Raw genomic sequence first — 14,048 nt, 5'->3', positions numbered from 1 at the left:
TGACCTCGTGATCCACCCACCTTGGCCTCCCAAGGTGCTGGGATTACAGGCGTCAGCCACCATGTGCAGCCTTTTTTTTTTTTTTTTAGACAGAGTCTTTCTCTGTCTCCCAGGCTGGAGTGCTGTGGTGCGATATCACCTCATTGCAACCCCAGCCTGCCAGGTTCAAGCGATTCTCCTGCCTTGGCCTCCTGAGTAGCTGGAACCACAGGCATGCACCACCACGGCCAGCTAATTTTTTTTTTTTGAGACGAAGTTTCGCTCTTGTTACCCAGGCTGGAGTGCAAAGGCGGGATCTCGGCCCACAGCAACCCCCGCCTCCCAGTTTCAAGCGATTCTCCTGCCTTGGCCTCCTGAGTAGCTGGAACCACAGGCATGCAGCACCATGGCCAGCTAATTTTTTTTTTTTTTTTTTTTTTTTTTTGAGACCCTGTTTCGCTCTTGCTACCCAGGCTGGAGTGCAATGACGCGATCTCGGCTCACCGCAACCTCCGCCTCCCGGGTTCAGGCAATTCTCCTGCCTCAGCCTCTTCAGTAGGTGGGATTACAGGTATGCGCCACCGTGCCCAGCTACTTTTTTGTATTTTTAGTAGAGACGGGGTTTTATCATGTTAACCAGTATGGTCTCGATCTCTTGACCTCGTGATCCACCCGCCTCAGCCTCCCAAAGTGCTGGTATTACAGGCATGAGCCACCGCGCCTGGCCAGGTTAAAAATTCTATAGGAAGAAAATAAATTTGTTCACGTTGCAGTGGCAGGAGACATTTCTCAGAAGAGTAGGAGGAAATGGGTAGAAACTGAAGGCAGAACTAAGTTAATAAATTATATCATTGCAGTATTCTAAATCTGAGACAATTAATTGAATATAAAGAAGAATGTGTACGTCTAAAATACCAAAAAGAGCTAGTGAATTGATTTTGATAACAGAAAATGTGAAGGTGATCAAAAGGAAATAGTTAAAGATGACCGAACTACAGATTAAAAAAGGATTCCTTACCTAGCTAATGTTTTCATAGGTTGTATTAACCAAAATGAATTTATGCTTTCCAGTTTTTCCAAATGTGATTTGAAAATTATTCCCAAGCATAGATGCAACCACATCTTACTCATCCTTTAACAGATATACCATTTATACACCTATTATTTTATTTTCCATGCCAATACCATATATTCTGTTCTGATCAACTGTCAAATACTGCCCCTTCAGATAGGAAGGTAGTTCTGACTCTCACCCCAGCAGGGGTCATTTGCCTTACACACACACACACACACACACACACACACACACTCTCTCTCTCTCTCTCTCTCTCTCTCTAACACATGTTTTAATAGAGACAGGCAACCTCCTGGGCTCAAGCATCCCCCACCTCAGCTTACCACGCTGCTGGGATGATAGGCATGAGCCACCCTTCCTGGCCCATTTGCATTTTTACTGGATGAGATCTCTTCTATCATCACTGGAGAAACAAGATTTCTCTCTCTCACACACCACAAGCTTTCAGCTTAGTTTACTACAAGTTAACTTTTCCCCTAAAAAGAATTGTAAAATATCCTCATTGTAAATAGTAAATCAAAACTACTAGAGTTCGATGACCTTTGACAGGCTTGTCCAACAAGTGCCGTCACATGACTGAAGGCCACAGGCATTTCTGCCTTACTTGCAAGTTCTGGCTCTGACAGGTATAGTCAGATGGTGCATGCTCTATATTAATCAAATGAGGCTTTGAAAGCTGGGAAAACGTTGGGGACTTGCCTCGGGTGACATCTGTTTGTGTGCCCCCCTCCTTCTGCCTCCTGTGCTGCTCAGCTCACGTCCTATATGCCTCTCTGTGATGCATCGACCTTCCGGTCTCCACACTCAGCATTCTGCATCAGGTGGTTTAAGCGACTCTCTCTCCCTCTAGGCTACAGGAGCAGTTTTCCTGTCCTCCTTTCAGCCTTCAGCTCAGGATCTGGTACATCTTATAAGTTCAATAGTGTTTTACGAATAACTTCATGACTGAGGTGGGACCTGAGCTGTATTGTGAAAAAAGGGTGTCTGCGAGGACATGGAGGCGGGGTCAGGGGAGGCGAGGACAGCGGGAGCTCCGCACAGTCGTCTGCGGCTGGAGGATGCCCTGCAAGGCCGGGGAGGCTGCGGTCAAGTTCAAGTAGGGTCAACGTAAGAGGACACTGGTATAAAAAATAGCCACATCCAAGGGAGCGGCGAGGTGTGGGGACCTTCTATTTCGATGAGCTTTCCCACCCCCAGCCGCCTTCTCATCACGCGCGGGTGTGGGGGCACCGCCCCCGCGGCGCACAGGAACGGCTGAGAGAGCCAGGAGCGCAGCGGCTTCGAGATGCCAGACTGAGCAGTGGGTTCGTCTGCGGCCACCTTCCAGGGAAACAGCTTCCTCCCGCGGAGACTCTGCTTCTTTTAAAAGCCTTCCTGGGTCTATTCAAGGGCGACAGGACGATCTCCCTCGGGGAGGGAGAGCCTGGCAGCCCCCTCCCATTCGCGGGGCGGTGCAGCACCTCCTCCCTCGCCGGACGCGCGCACCCCGGCGTCGCGGGCCTCGCGCCCCGCAGCCGCGCCCCAGGCCGGGCCTCCGGTTCCGGGAGCCCGCGGGCGCGCGCCTGGCCGGGCGTGTCGGGAGCGAGCGGCGGCCGGGGGCGGAGCGCGGCGAGGGCTGCGCGGCGCGCCCTGGCTCACGCCCGCTCCCCGCCGGGGCCCCAGCGCTCGCCGGCTCCCGGCTCTAGTCCGCCCGTCCGCCCCGCGCAGGGGCCGAGTCGCGAACCACGCCTGCGACCCGGCGTCCGGGCGCGCCGGAGAGGACGCGAGGAGCCATGAGGCGACAGCCTGCGACGGTGGCGGCGCTGCTGCTCGGGCTGCTCTTGGAGGTAGGGACCGGGGACCGGGCGCTGCCGGAGGCGCGGCCCCCATGCTGGCGGCTGGGGCGTGCAGTTCCGAGGCGCCCTGGAGGACCTTCCCAGAGAGCGCGGACGGTGGAGCGACGGGGAGCCGCAGCCCCGCAGCCCTGCGCGCGTCCCGGAGCTGGGAGGTGCGGGACCCTGGTGGCGGGGAGGCTGCCGGCCCCAGTCCGCGCCTTCCGTCGTTCCTTCCGTTCTCGCACCCCGCCCCCACCCTGCGGGCGAGCGCGTTTCCCGCGCGGATCGCCTCCGCGAGCTCGGGGTGACTTTTGTGCACCGTCCGCCCCCTCTCCCCGCCGCGGAGGACCGAGGATCTGAGGGGCCGAGCGTGGGGTGGGGTTGGCGGGGGGGGGGGTCCTTGGGCGCGGCGCAGGCGCGCAGAGTTCAGGGCGCCGGGCGGTTCGGGGTTGGGGAGGGACGGGGCCGAGCTGGGGCGAGGGGGAGCGGGCGGTGGGGCATGTGGGGAGTGTCACGGGTGCGCTGGGGGGCTGCGGAGGTGAGCCGCGGGAGGAGGCGTTTCCGCGTGTGAAAATGAAGCTTAGCCTTGAGGTGCGGGAGGAAATTCCGCGGAGAGCCTGGCGCGCTGGGGGTGCGGAGCCGAAGCCGGCGGGGAACTTGTTGAGCGCCTTCTGGGTTCGAGCGCCCGTGGCCGCAGCCCTGGCGGGGACCGCGGCTGCTCCTGGCTGTGAAACTGCATTATTGCATGGGGCCACCCACTTCTCGCTGAAGCAGGTTCCTTAAAATGCGAACTAGAGGAATTCTGGGGTGTCGAGTCTGAATCAGGGCTTGTTCGGCTTTCTCCTCAGCTTCATTATTTTGAAGGAAATTTACATTAAATTAATGAAGTCAAAGTAAATAGGTAATGAGTCCCATGCCTCTCTCTGTTTTAGAAGTTGTGAAACTCTCTTAACAGTTGAAGGGTTGGTGCTAGAAATTACTAGTCTGTCTTCGCCCTTTATTAAAAAGTAATTATTACAAAATCTAGGAGGAAAAGTGTTAGTTTTCCTGAAAGGAAGGCTGGCGGAAAAGTTTCTCCTTGCTCCAGGCCCGGCTATAGCCAAGACTTCCTGTTTCTGTTCGGAAATATCCCCCTAACTTGATGTTTAATGTTTTTTTGGAGTGCCTCTGTTTGCATTCTTTCCATTTGTTCAGAATTTAAAAGTCTTGGGAATCACATTCTCTCAGTGACTCACCATAGAGAATAAAGAAGTGAATCAGAGACTACTAATCACATGAAAACAGATGTGTGTGTACCTTAATGTGTGTACGGATACTTACAATCTTTTTTTAATCGGCATTTGGTGATATTATTTAGCATTCCTTTCATTCTAGTTTATGTCACCCATGTCTCCCAGGCCTTCTGTTTGAGTGGTTCTGTGCCCTGTGTGTAGCCTAGATGGCCTCAGTGGCTCCCTTCTTTCCCAAATAGCTGTTTCGTTACGTAAGAATTTATCGTCTTAATAGGAGTTCAGATAATGTCTGCAAAGTTGAAACATGATGTAAAACAGAAACCTAAATGCCCAAGGTGATACTTTCACAAAGTCAAATATTAGATGATTGGCCGTTTTTGTTTCAGATGAGACAGTGTGGTGTCACCCACTTTGACATGGTGATTATCCGTGTGGTGTCACCCACTTTGACATGGTGATTATCCTAAGTACCCACTTTTGTCTGTGCTGGAGAAGCGTCTCTCTGAGGAATTAAGATTTCTTTATCATTCATCACATGGAATTGCATGTAAGGGATTTGTAGCTGAGATGTTTCATCTCCCGTGGGGTGCTCTGATGGTACCTGGGATTCTTCTGAAGTCCTGAATCACATACCTGGATGTGCAGCGGCAGGTGCGGAGCATGTACTGTGGCAAATGGCTCTCTTCACGTTGAGTTCATAAAAGCAACCCCGGGAGCTATTTGGTGGCTTCTGGCTTCTGACTGCCGGCTGCAACCTGGGACATTTGTCTTAGCCTCTTTGTTCTGGCTGAGCTGGTTCCAGTGTCTAAATTTGCCATGTGGTTGATCATAAACCACCTGAAATTAAGGGGTGGCCTTGTGGCAGTGATGACTCCGCGCCCACCCCCAGCACCCTGTCCCTAGCTGGCACCATCCAGAATCTCACATGCATAGGGTGTCTGTGTTAGTGAAAGGTCCTTGAGTAGGAAGGGCAATCCAGAGACTGTTTTGAGAAGGGCTTTCCTCCCTTGCCTCACCATCCCTTTATAAAAATTTACTTACCTGTTAGACATAGAACTGCATATTTATTTTTGCTTAACATACATTCATAGAGTGCTCCAGGGTAACTGCCAGGCACTTTTCTCTACATGTTACAAATGTTTTCTCATTAATCCTCCTAGCAATTACTCTGATCTTCATTTTTGTTTCAAATGGGAGGTGTTAAGAGAGTGTGTCCCAAGTCTCACTTCCTGTTAGGAATTTGCGTCCTGTACATTTTGAGGGCAGTGGTGGGCTTGGAGAGTGTATGCCCCTTAAAAACTCAGTCACCCGGCCTGGTGAGGTGGCTCACGCCTGTAATCCCAGCACTTTGGGAGGCCGAGGCAGGCAGATCACGAGGTCAAGAGATCAAGACCATCCTGGCCAACGTGGTAAAACCCCCTCTCTGCTAAAAATACAAAAATTAGCTTAGCAGAGGGTGGTGGTGGTGCACCTGTAGTCCCAGCTACTGGCGGGCAGCGAGCGTGGGGAGGGGGCTGAGGCAGGAGAATTGCTGGAACCCAGGAGGCGAAGGTTGCAGTGAGCCAAGATCACACCATTGCACTCCAGCTTGGTGACAGAGCAAGCCAATGACTCAAAAAAAAAAAAAAAAAGAAACTCAGTCATCCTTCCTTAGAGAGACCTGTGATTTGGCCTACAAACGGTGACACTTTGAAGAGTGAAATCGGATGCTGTTAAGAACTGTGCCTGGACAGTGGGCATCACCAGGACTCTCCCAAGAAACCCTGATTGTGTTCCCCTCCTGAAGCCCAGGCAGCTGACAGCACCATCCCTCCCCTAGGGAGGCTTCTTGGAAGCTCATTACTGGAGTGACCTTTCTTTTCTATTAACTCACAGTTTCCTGAATTACATGTGCAGCCAGTGAGGGCCCTCATTTTATCTCCCTCTCCCCTGTCACTCTGTGCCAGCTGGGTATGATCCAGGGACCCAGTTCATAAATGTAGCAGATTCTCAAGGGTGGCTAAGAGTAGGGAACCTCGGAGGCCTTTTTGGTTCATAAAATGCTGAGGTTCTATGCTTCTGTTCTGCCAGCTGGCTGAAGCGAGGTCCTGCGAACAATCCTTACAGGAAGAGTGGAAGAAAGTACCAAGCTGTCTCCTAGTAGCCCTGCTGAAGTAATTCCCAGTGGCCTTCACTCAGTAACTCCTTGGTAACTAAAAGAAAAAAAAAGGTTTTAAAACTGACTGCACTTTAGTTACACCCCAGGAGTAATGAGGCCCTGAGCATGTGCACCTCCCCAGGGCTTTGCGTTCTGTGCATTGTTTTCTAGATACTGCCACTGCAGTCTCTTTCTAGAGTTTTGGTTGTTGACACTTTTGAAATCCACTTGGTGTTTGTTTGAAGGGCTCTGTTCTTACACAAGTGAGCCCAGAAGTGTGTAGTATACTATTTAGTGTAAAATTCACCAGTGCCAGTGCTCTAGGTTCTGCTTCCAAGGAGGTAGACTCATTTTAGTGAAGGGACTGATCTCATTATCTTTCTGATCTTTCCCAGGAACCAGGAGCTGGAAACTCTTAAGCCAGGTTGCCTTGTACTTCAATCTGCTAGGCAAAAGAACAGTTCTTCTTGGACTAGAAAAAGGAGCCGTCGTGTCGTAGAGAGAGAGGATTGGAAAGTGGACATTATCTTTGAACTAGGGAAAAATCAGAAGGATACTGAGTATTTTTTTTGAAGTCCTGTGTATTTTGACGCCTGGAAGTCAGGAAATTAGAACTGAGTTCTGTTTAAGAGTGTTTTTTGCCTCTTGCCAAATGTTTTTTGTGCCCTGGAATTCCAACAAATGTGGCAGTCCCTGGCTGCCAGTTTCCTGAAATAAACCTTTTCAGCCCACCCACTCTTTAGAGTTTTTAGAAACTGAGCAATATGCAATTTGAATGAAAAAGAATCCTGCAGGGAATCTGCTGTCTCTGGAAGCTCCACAGGAGGCCAGGTGGTCACGAGTGAGAAGTGGCAGCAGCAGGTGAACCGGGTGGCAGGAGTTCTGCTCTGAAGTGGGGAAAGCCTGGCCCCAGGTGTCTGAGGAGGGCCGAGGGCACTGGGCCCACACCTGGGGCTTTCCATGGTCTTTGTTTTCCTTTACTTTGGGCACAGTTATAAGGCTAACTGGGGGGTAAATGACTTAAAAATAGGTGGCAAGGATAGGATAGGCTGATGCTCACTTTATTAGCTCCCCAGGGCAAGGGCGTTTCCTAGAACTCTATCCTGTCCTCTTGATGAAGCTTCTCAGATGTCACCTTGTCAGTGAGGTCTGTCTTGACCACCCTATTTAAAATTTCTTCCCAGTTCTCTTCCTGGTATACCTTGCTCTGAACAATATCCTCCTCTTCCCGTGACTATCTTTAGAATGTGACAGAATTTACTTTCCACCATGTAAGCCGTTTAGGGGCAAAGGTTTTGCTCTGATTTATTGATTGACATATCCTCAGCTCCTGGAACCATGCCTAGCGCAGAGCAGGGACTCAGTAGACACCTGAATGAGTAAAGTGGTCAGTGGGTAAGGGCCTTGTGGGCAGGAACTGAGTAGGTCGGCAGTGGGAGAAAGGGAGGCAGTTGATTAGGGCTGGAGGGCAGCGGAGCACCTCTAGTGATGAAAACCCATTGTCTCTCAAGACAAAGTATCAACTTTTGGGGCAACTTCAGTTGTTAAGAGTTTTTTTTTTTTTTTTTGTAATATTGAGGGGAATGACAGTGTTTTCTGCCTGGTCCTCAGTCTGCACTTGTGGGCTCTTCAGAAGTATCACAATGACAGGCCCGCAGTCTTCGAACACAGCCGTGTGGTCCCTTCGTGTGTGTGTTCTTCTCCAGGCCTCACCTTCTGTTGTTTCTCCCCAGAGGTGGTTTTGAATCATCTCACCATCCTCACAGCTGCAGTCTGAAAATTCTAGACTGGATGGTGACCAGGATATCCTAAATATCTGAAAATGATTGGTCCTAGAAAAAGGCCACTTAGCGTTAATGCATTTGAATCAGGGATCAACATTTCCTAGTCGAAGTGGAAAAAAAGTTTGGTTGGGACTTTATTTTGAAAAAATTAAAAAAGATCAAATTGTAAAAATAAGTTAGTTTCATCCTGAGTACTCATGTTATTTTTATTTTACTTTATGTGTTTATTTTGAGACAAGGTCTCCCTCTGTTGCCCAGGCTGGAGTGCAGGGGTGTGATCTCGTCTCACTGCAACCTCCACCTCCCAGGTTCAAGCAATCCTCCTGTCGCAACCTCCTGAGTAGCTGGGATTACAGGTGCATGCCACCATAGCCCGGCTATTTTTTTTTTTTTTTTTTTTTTTTTTTTTTAGTAGAGATGGGGTTTCACCATATTGGTCAGTCTCTTGAGTACTCATTTTAGAATGATGAGTCAGTTTTGGGGGGACAGTGTAATTTTCCTGATGAAATTCTATGATGTGCTTATAGGGCAGTCCTTCACTTGACATTGGACTTTAGTTCCATGATCATAGTGAAGGTTTTTTCCCCAGAATTAGTTGCGCTAGCCAGGAAACCCCCACCACCCCCACCTCCAGCTTCTCTTTGTCCTTTTTATCTGTATCATTCTCGTTTGGGCACCCGTTGGGTTATATTAAATGGCTTGACAGCCAGCTCTTTTGTCACTCTCATTGACTTCTCGAGCTGCTGCACCTTTGTGAGGTCTGCAGGACCTGTTTGCTGTCTGTGTGTGGTATTTGGGTTGCACTCTTCCTGTGATCTTGGGATCAGAGATTGATTATGGAACTGCCAGTGTTAAGTGGGCTGTGGTGCTGGGGAATTCTCAGCAGGAATGAGTCCAGTGTTTCCTGTGTTTTGTCCTGAAACCTTTGGTTCCCCTCCAGGTCCTCCCCATTGGCACTTACTGGAACAATAAGAAGCTCTGGTCTGTGGGTGTGGTCTGACTGGCAGCATCACAACCTTTGTTTGGCCTTTGTCATTAAGCAGATAGGATTATACTATTGGTCCTCCCACCGCCACCCTGCAGCCAGGGGATTCACCCTGAGTTTGCAGTGAGACTTAAATCTTTTTAACGTGTGCTGCTGCTAACCCACGACACCTCATGATAGTTGTGGAGCTGTTTATTATTTTTTAATACCTAAATTGAGGACTTTACATTGGTTCCAATTGTATTTCATGTTACTTTGTTCATCTCATCTACTTAAGCCTGTCAACATCTGTCTGAACACTTTTTAAAAATCCAGTGGCCCGTATTGTTTTGTGCCATGAACAGATTTGATTATTACACTCTTGTTGGCTTTTCCAACTGATTAACATGTTAGCAGAGCAGAGTCAAATACAGAGACCTCTTCTGGGTAGACATGGAAGACTGAGATTTTGACTTGCAGAGTAATGATACTCTTAATTTTAAAAAGTCACAGTTTAGGCCGGGCGCGGTGGCTCAAGCCTGTAATCCCAGCACTTTGGGAGGCCGAGGCGGGTGGATCACGAGGTCAAGAGATCGAGACCATCCTGGTCAACATGGTGAAACCCCGTCTCTACTAATACAAAAAATTAGCTGGGCACGGTGGCGCGTGTCTGTAATCCCAGCTACTCAGGAGGCTGAGGCAGGAGAATTGCCTGAACCCAGGAGGCGGAGATTGCGGTGAGCCGAGATCGCGCCATTGCGCTCCAGCCTGGGTATCAAGAGCGAAACTCCGTCTCAAAAAAAAAAAAAAAAAAAAAGTCACAGTTTAATTTTAAAGGTCGGTTTTGATGATCTGCGCTTGGTGGAAAGAGATCCAACAAATGAGAGTCTAGAATGCGGGAGCAGGGCGTCTAACTGTGAAGGCGATCTGCACTCAGATACCGTGGAGCAGTAGAGAAGAGGCCTTGTGGGAGGCCATCGGATTCCACAGTTAGCAAGCAGTGACCTTCACTTGTCAGGGTTAAAGAATCAAATGGTCATTGAAGACAGGGAGGCAGTGACTAATACATATATAGAAAATTTCAGAAAGTGCAACTACACACTTCAACACTCTCAACAAGAGAACAGCGTCCTCCGACCAGAGCAAAGAGATATGTTGTAAGTCAGGTTTGAAATTGATGACTTGCTTGCTTCGAGCACAAGGCGTATCTGGTGGTCGTTGGGAGTCGCATTTGGATGGCGCCATGACTGTGTATTACAGAATCTCAACTCCTTCTGAGTCGCCTGGGAGTCCGAGTAAACCTAAGCTCCCACTGACTCAGCGAGTTCACCTGTAATGAGAAATACCTCAGTGTTGCTGGAGGCCCTTTGGAAGATGCCCTACTTGGTCTGGAATTCGTGGCCCAGGGTGGATTAACAGAGTATTTATATTGTCGGTCATTCCCAGGCAAGTTTCCTGTGCCCAAGCAGCTGCACACCTGTGGAGAGGGAGGGTTTCCTTCTCCTGTCAATTGACAATTGTGTTCGCTTGTTATTTTAGTATTATCTGTGACCAGATTAAGAAGAAACTTTGTCGTAAGCGTCCATAACAAGGGAAAGGAAGATGGTGATTATGATCATACTTGGCTCTTAATATCTGCCCTGAGTAAGACCAAAAAAGGGTCCACAGCCATCTGTTCCCCTAGGGTGGTTGAGCAGCTATTCAGGTGACAACTTCACTTTTAATACCGGGAGGAAAGGTGAGTGAAACCCTTTAGCTATTTAGTTGGCCTCAGTCTCTTGATGTTTTGTGATCTGAGTGTCATCAAGGGTCAAAATATGGTATTATGGAGAGGGTGGGGACAGTTCCTTATGGGAAACAGAGAGAGAGAGAGAGAGAGAGAGAGAGAGAGTGTGTGTGTGTGTGTGTGTGTGTGTGTGTGTATGTGGTGAGGGGTGTTGATGAGGTTATTATTGAAGAAGGTCCTAGTTCCTATTTCCTCCTCCTTCCCTTTAGTTGGAGAGAGAAGAAGCCAGGCAGGCAGTGAGTGAAGCCCTGAAGCCAGGTCCGTGTAGCCTCAGGGCACCTGTGTGAAACAGCATCCTCCCTTAGAGGAAATCTCTGCAACCTCTGTTCTCTGCTGCACTCAAGATAAATTCCAAACACTGTTGTTTGCCTTAGAATCTCCACAGGAATTCTCTTTCCTTCTTACTTCTTTCCTCCCAAATCAAGCAGTTTTCTCCAGCTCAAAGGTTGTCAAAATTTTTGCTTGTATACTCTCTTAGGGAATTTTCAAAAATGATATACCCTGTCACATAATTTTAAGTGGAACATACAAGTTAAGCATCCCTAATTGGAAAATCCAAAATCCTAAGTGCTGCAAGATCTGAAACTTTTTGAGCACCAGTGTGATGCTGAAGGTGGAAAATTTCACACCTGACCTTATGTGGTACATCATTCATGCACACAAGTATTAAAAATATTGCAGAAAATCACGTTCAGGCTATATGTGTAAGGTATACATGAACGTAAATGAATGTCATGTTTAGACTTGGGTTCCATCCCCAAGATATTTCACTGTGTATATGCAAATATTCCAAAATTCAAAAAATTTCAAAATCCAAAACACTTCTGGTCTCAAGCGTCTCAGGTAAGTGTTACTCAACCTGTGTGATTTTGTTTATCACAGATTTTATTTATTTATTTATTTATTTTTTGAGACGGAGTTTCGCTCTTGTTACCCAGGCTGGAGTGCAATGGCGTGATCTCGGCCCACCACAACCTCCACCTCCTGGGTTCAGGTAATTCTCCTGCCTCAGCCTCCTGAGTAGCTAGGATTACAGGCACGTGCCACCATGCCTAGCTAATTTTTTGTATTTTTAGTAGAGACGGGGTTTCACCATGTTGACCAGGATGGTCTCCATCTCTTGACCTCGTGATCCACCTGCCTCGGCCTCCCAAAGTGCTGGGATTACAGGCGTGAGCCACCGTGCCCGGCTATCACAGATTTTAAATGGTTAAAATGGATTTGATTTCTCATGTATTGTAAACATTATTAAAAATTAAACCATAACGTCACTCTTTTAATGTATCCAGTAGAATCTAAATGCCATTAGCAATTTGACACTGATTATCATTCTTTTAAAAATTTGCAAATAATCTCTAATGGTTGCAAATATAGCATTCCCTTTTTGAATTTCTACTTTCTCTGCAGAATTTTCTTCTAATGAAATATGTATTTATCCTTGAAAGTCTAGTTTTGATGTCATTTTTTTGTAACAAAGTGTGTATCTGAATTAATTTTTAAAACATTTATTCGGCTATACCGCTCCTCTGTTGCAATAGATTGACCCCTATTGCAATAGTCTTGAATAAAGCCTTACCATTTTGACAAGTGTCAGAACCATTTCTCTTTAACAGTATCACTACCAGTATTTTCAGTGGCCTTAGATCAGTACCTTGGAGAGTTTTTAGTTCTGGACCAGCACGTTCCAGTAAGACTAGAAATGGGAGGGAGGTTTGCCTTTCTTTGTAAAGGGGGAGGAGGGTGATTGTGAAAGGGGAATTAGCACGGTCACTTGACCGGCATCTGGACCAGGGCCTGTGTCTCAGGCAGTCAGCTTTAGGAAAGCGGACCCATGGAGTCTGCTTCATGGACCACGAATGTTTGGAATGTGAGTCTTTTAGCAGTATGGAGGGGCGCCCTTGGAAAGCCTTCAGTATCTGCAGAGACTCCCCTACCATTCTCAGCTTTGGCTGTACATTAGAATGAAGTAGGGAGTTTTGAACAATTACCTGCACCTGGGGCCCAGGCATCTTTATTTTTTAACAGATGCACATTACTTCTGATGCACAGATGAAGATCAGAAGTCTTCATTCAACCCTGCAGACCAAACCAACTACATTGGGTCCTGAAGGCACCAGACTTTCTCTTCCTGTTTTCCCATCCCTCTGACCTTGCCATTTCAACTCCCACCATACTTGAAAACCCTCAGGTGGTTGATGGAAGGCTACTCTGATTGTTCACTCAGGTATGAGTTAGGCGCCTGACCCGGGCAAGCTACTGTCAGGTGCTCTGAACTCAGATACCATAATTGCCTGTTTTTTTTGTTGTTGTTGTTGTTGTTTTCTGTGACTTCTTTAGACCTTAAGCTCCTAGAGGGCCTGTCTGTTCCAGAAGGGTTTGGCACAGTGAGGGGATGGGATCAGGAGCTTGTGTGTAGAAGTTAACCTTAGGAAGGGGAGTGGGGTGTGAAGAAGAAGAAGAGGAAGTCATCAAGAGGGAAGGTGCAGATAGACTTGAAGTTCAGTGGGAAAAGGGTGGCGACCCCGGTGGGATACTGGGAAGTTTGTGTTGAAGTAAGCCACAGAGGTAAGTTGGGAAAGACCTTGGCCTCCAGGTCATGGTGCAGGTCACACAGCGGTTGTGGTGAGGGCCCTGGGAGGCTGTGCATGTGCATCTCAGAGCATCCACAATTGGGGTGCAGAGTGAGCACTTCGGACAGTCCTGGGTACAGCCGAGTGCCCTGGCTGGCCCTCTATCAGCACGGCAGTAGGGAGGTAGAAAGGTCGCTGCCAGACCTGGGGATTGATGCAGGATGGCAGTGTGTCAGGAGTGAGAGGATTTGGGGGAATTATTGTTTTGATGGCTGAGTTAGGGTTATTTCTTGAGTGTATAGAGTTAGAAGGGGATTGATGGATTGGAAAATGAACAAGGCATGTTGGTAGAAAAGAAGAGGTTGACATGGGAGTGAGGTGAGGGAGTAGGACAGGTGCAGAGGGGAGAGTGAGGCTGCTGGCCTATGAGAGAAGAACTTGCTGTGACCTCTGCATTCATTTCCTGTTGTAGCTATAGCAAGTGACTACAAACTTGGTGGCTTAAACCAATCCAGATTTGTTATCTTCCCACTCTAGAGGTCAGAAGCCGTATGGCTCTCACTGGGCTTGATTCAAGAATGTCAGCAGGCCCATGTTTCTTCTGGAGGCTCTGGGGGAAGCTCCGTTTCCTGGCTTGTCCCAGCATCTAGGGACTGCCTGCATTTCTTAGCTGGTGGTCCCTTCTTGCCCTTCAAAGCCAGCAATGC

General features: G+C 48.3%; 1 protein-coding gene across 4 annotated transcripts in view; it reads left to right on the top strand.

Annotated features, from left to right (window-relative positions):
• Window positions 1–2,654: 2,654 nt before the first annotated feature.
• The window catches only part of VOPP1 (VOPP1 WW domain binding protein), a 100,153-nt gene continuing 88,759 nt past the window's right edge, over window positions 2,655–14,048 (top strand). Inside the window, exons 1-3 of one of the 4 annotated variants that reach the window (XM_064366659.1) lie at window positions 9,804–10,723; window positions 11,710–11,765; window positions 12,797–12,995. Coding sequence is in view for 1 of the 4 variants with exons in the window: in XM_021668204.2 (XP_021523879.2) it covers window positions 2,827–2,880 (54 nt within the window). In the remaining 3 variants the exon portion in view is untranslated. The other 3 variants (XM_021668202.2, XM_021668204.2, XM_021668203.2) reach the window with 3 other exon arrangements.

This window comes from Aotus nancymaae, unplaced genomic scaffold, assembly GCF_030222135.1.
Source record: "Aotus nancymaae isolate 86718 unplaced genomic scaffold, 86718_ANA_hifiasm-v0.15.2.pri h1tg000065l, whole genome shotgun sequence".
Lineage (NCBI taxonomy): Eukaryota > Metazoa > Chordata > Mammalia > Primates > Aotidae > Aotus > Aotus nancymaae.
This window is presented reverse-complemented; position numbering and strand designations above follow the sequence as displayed.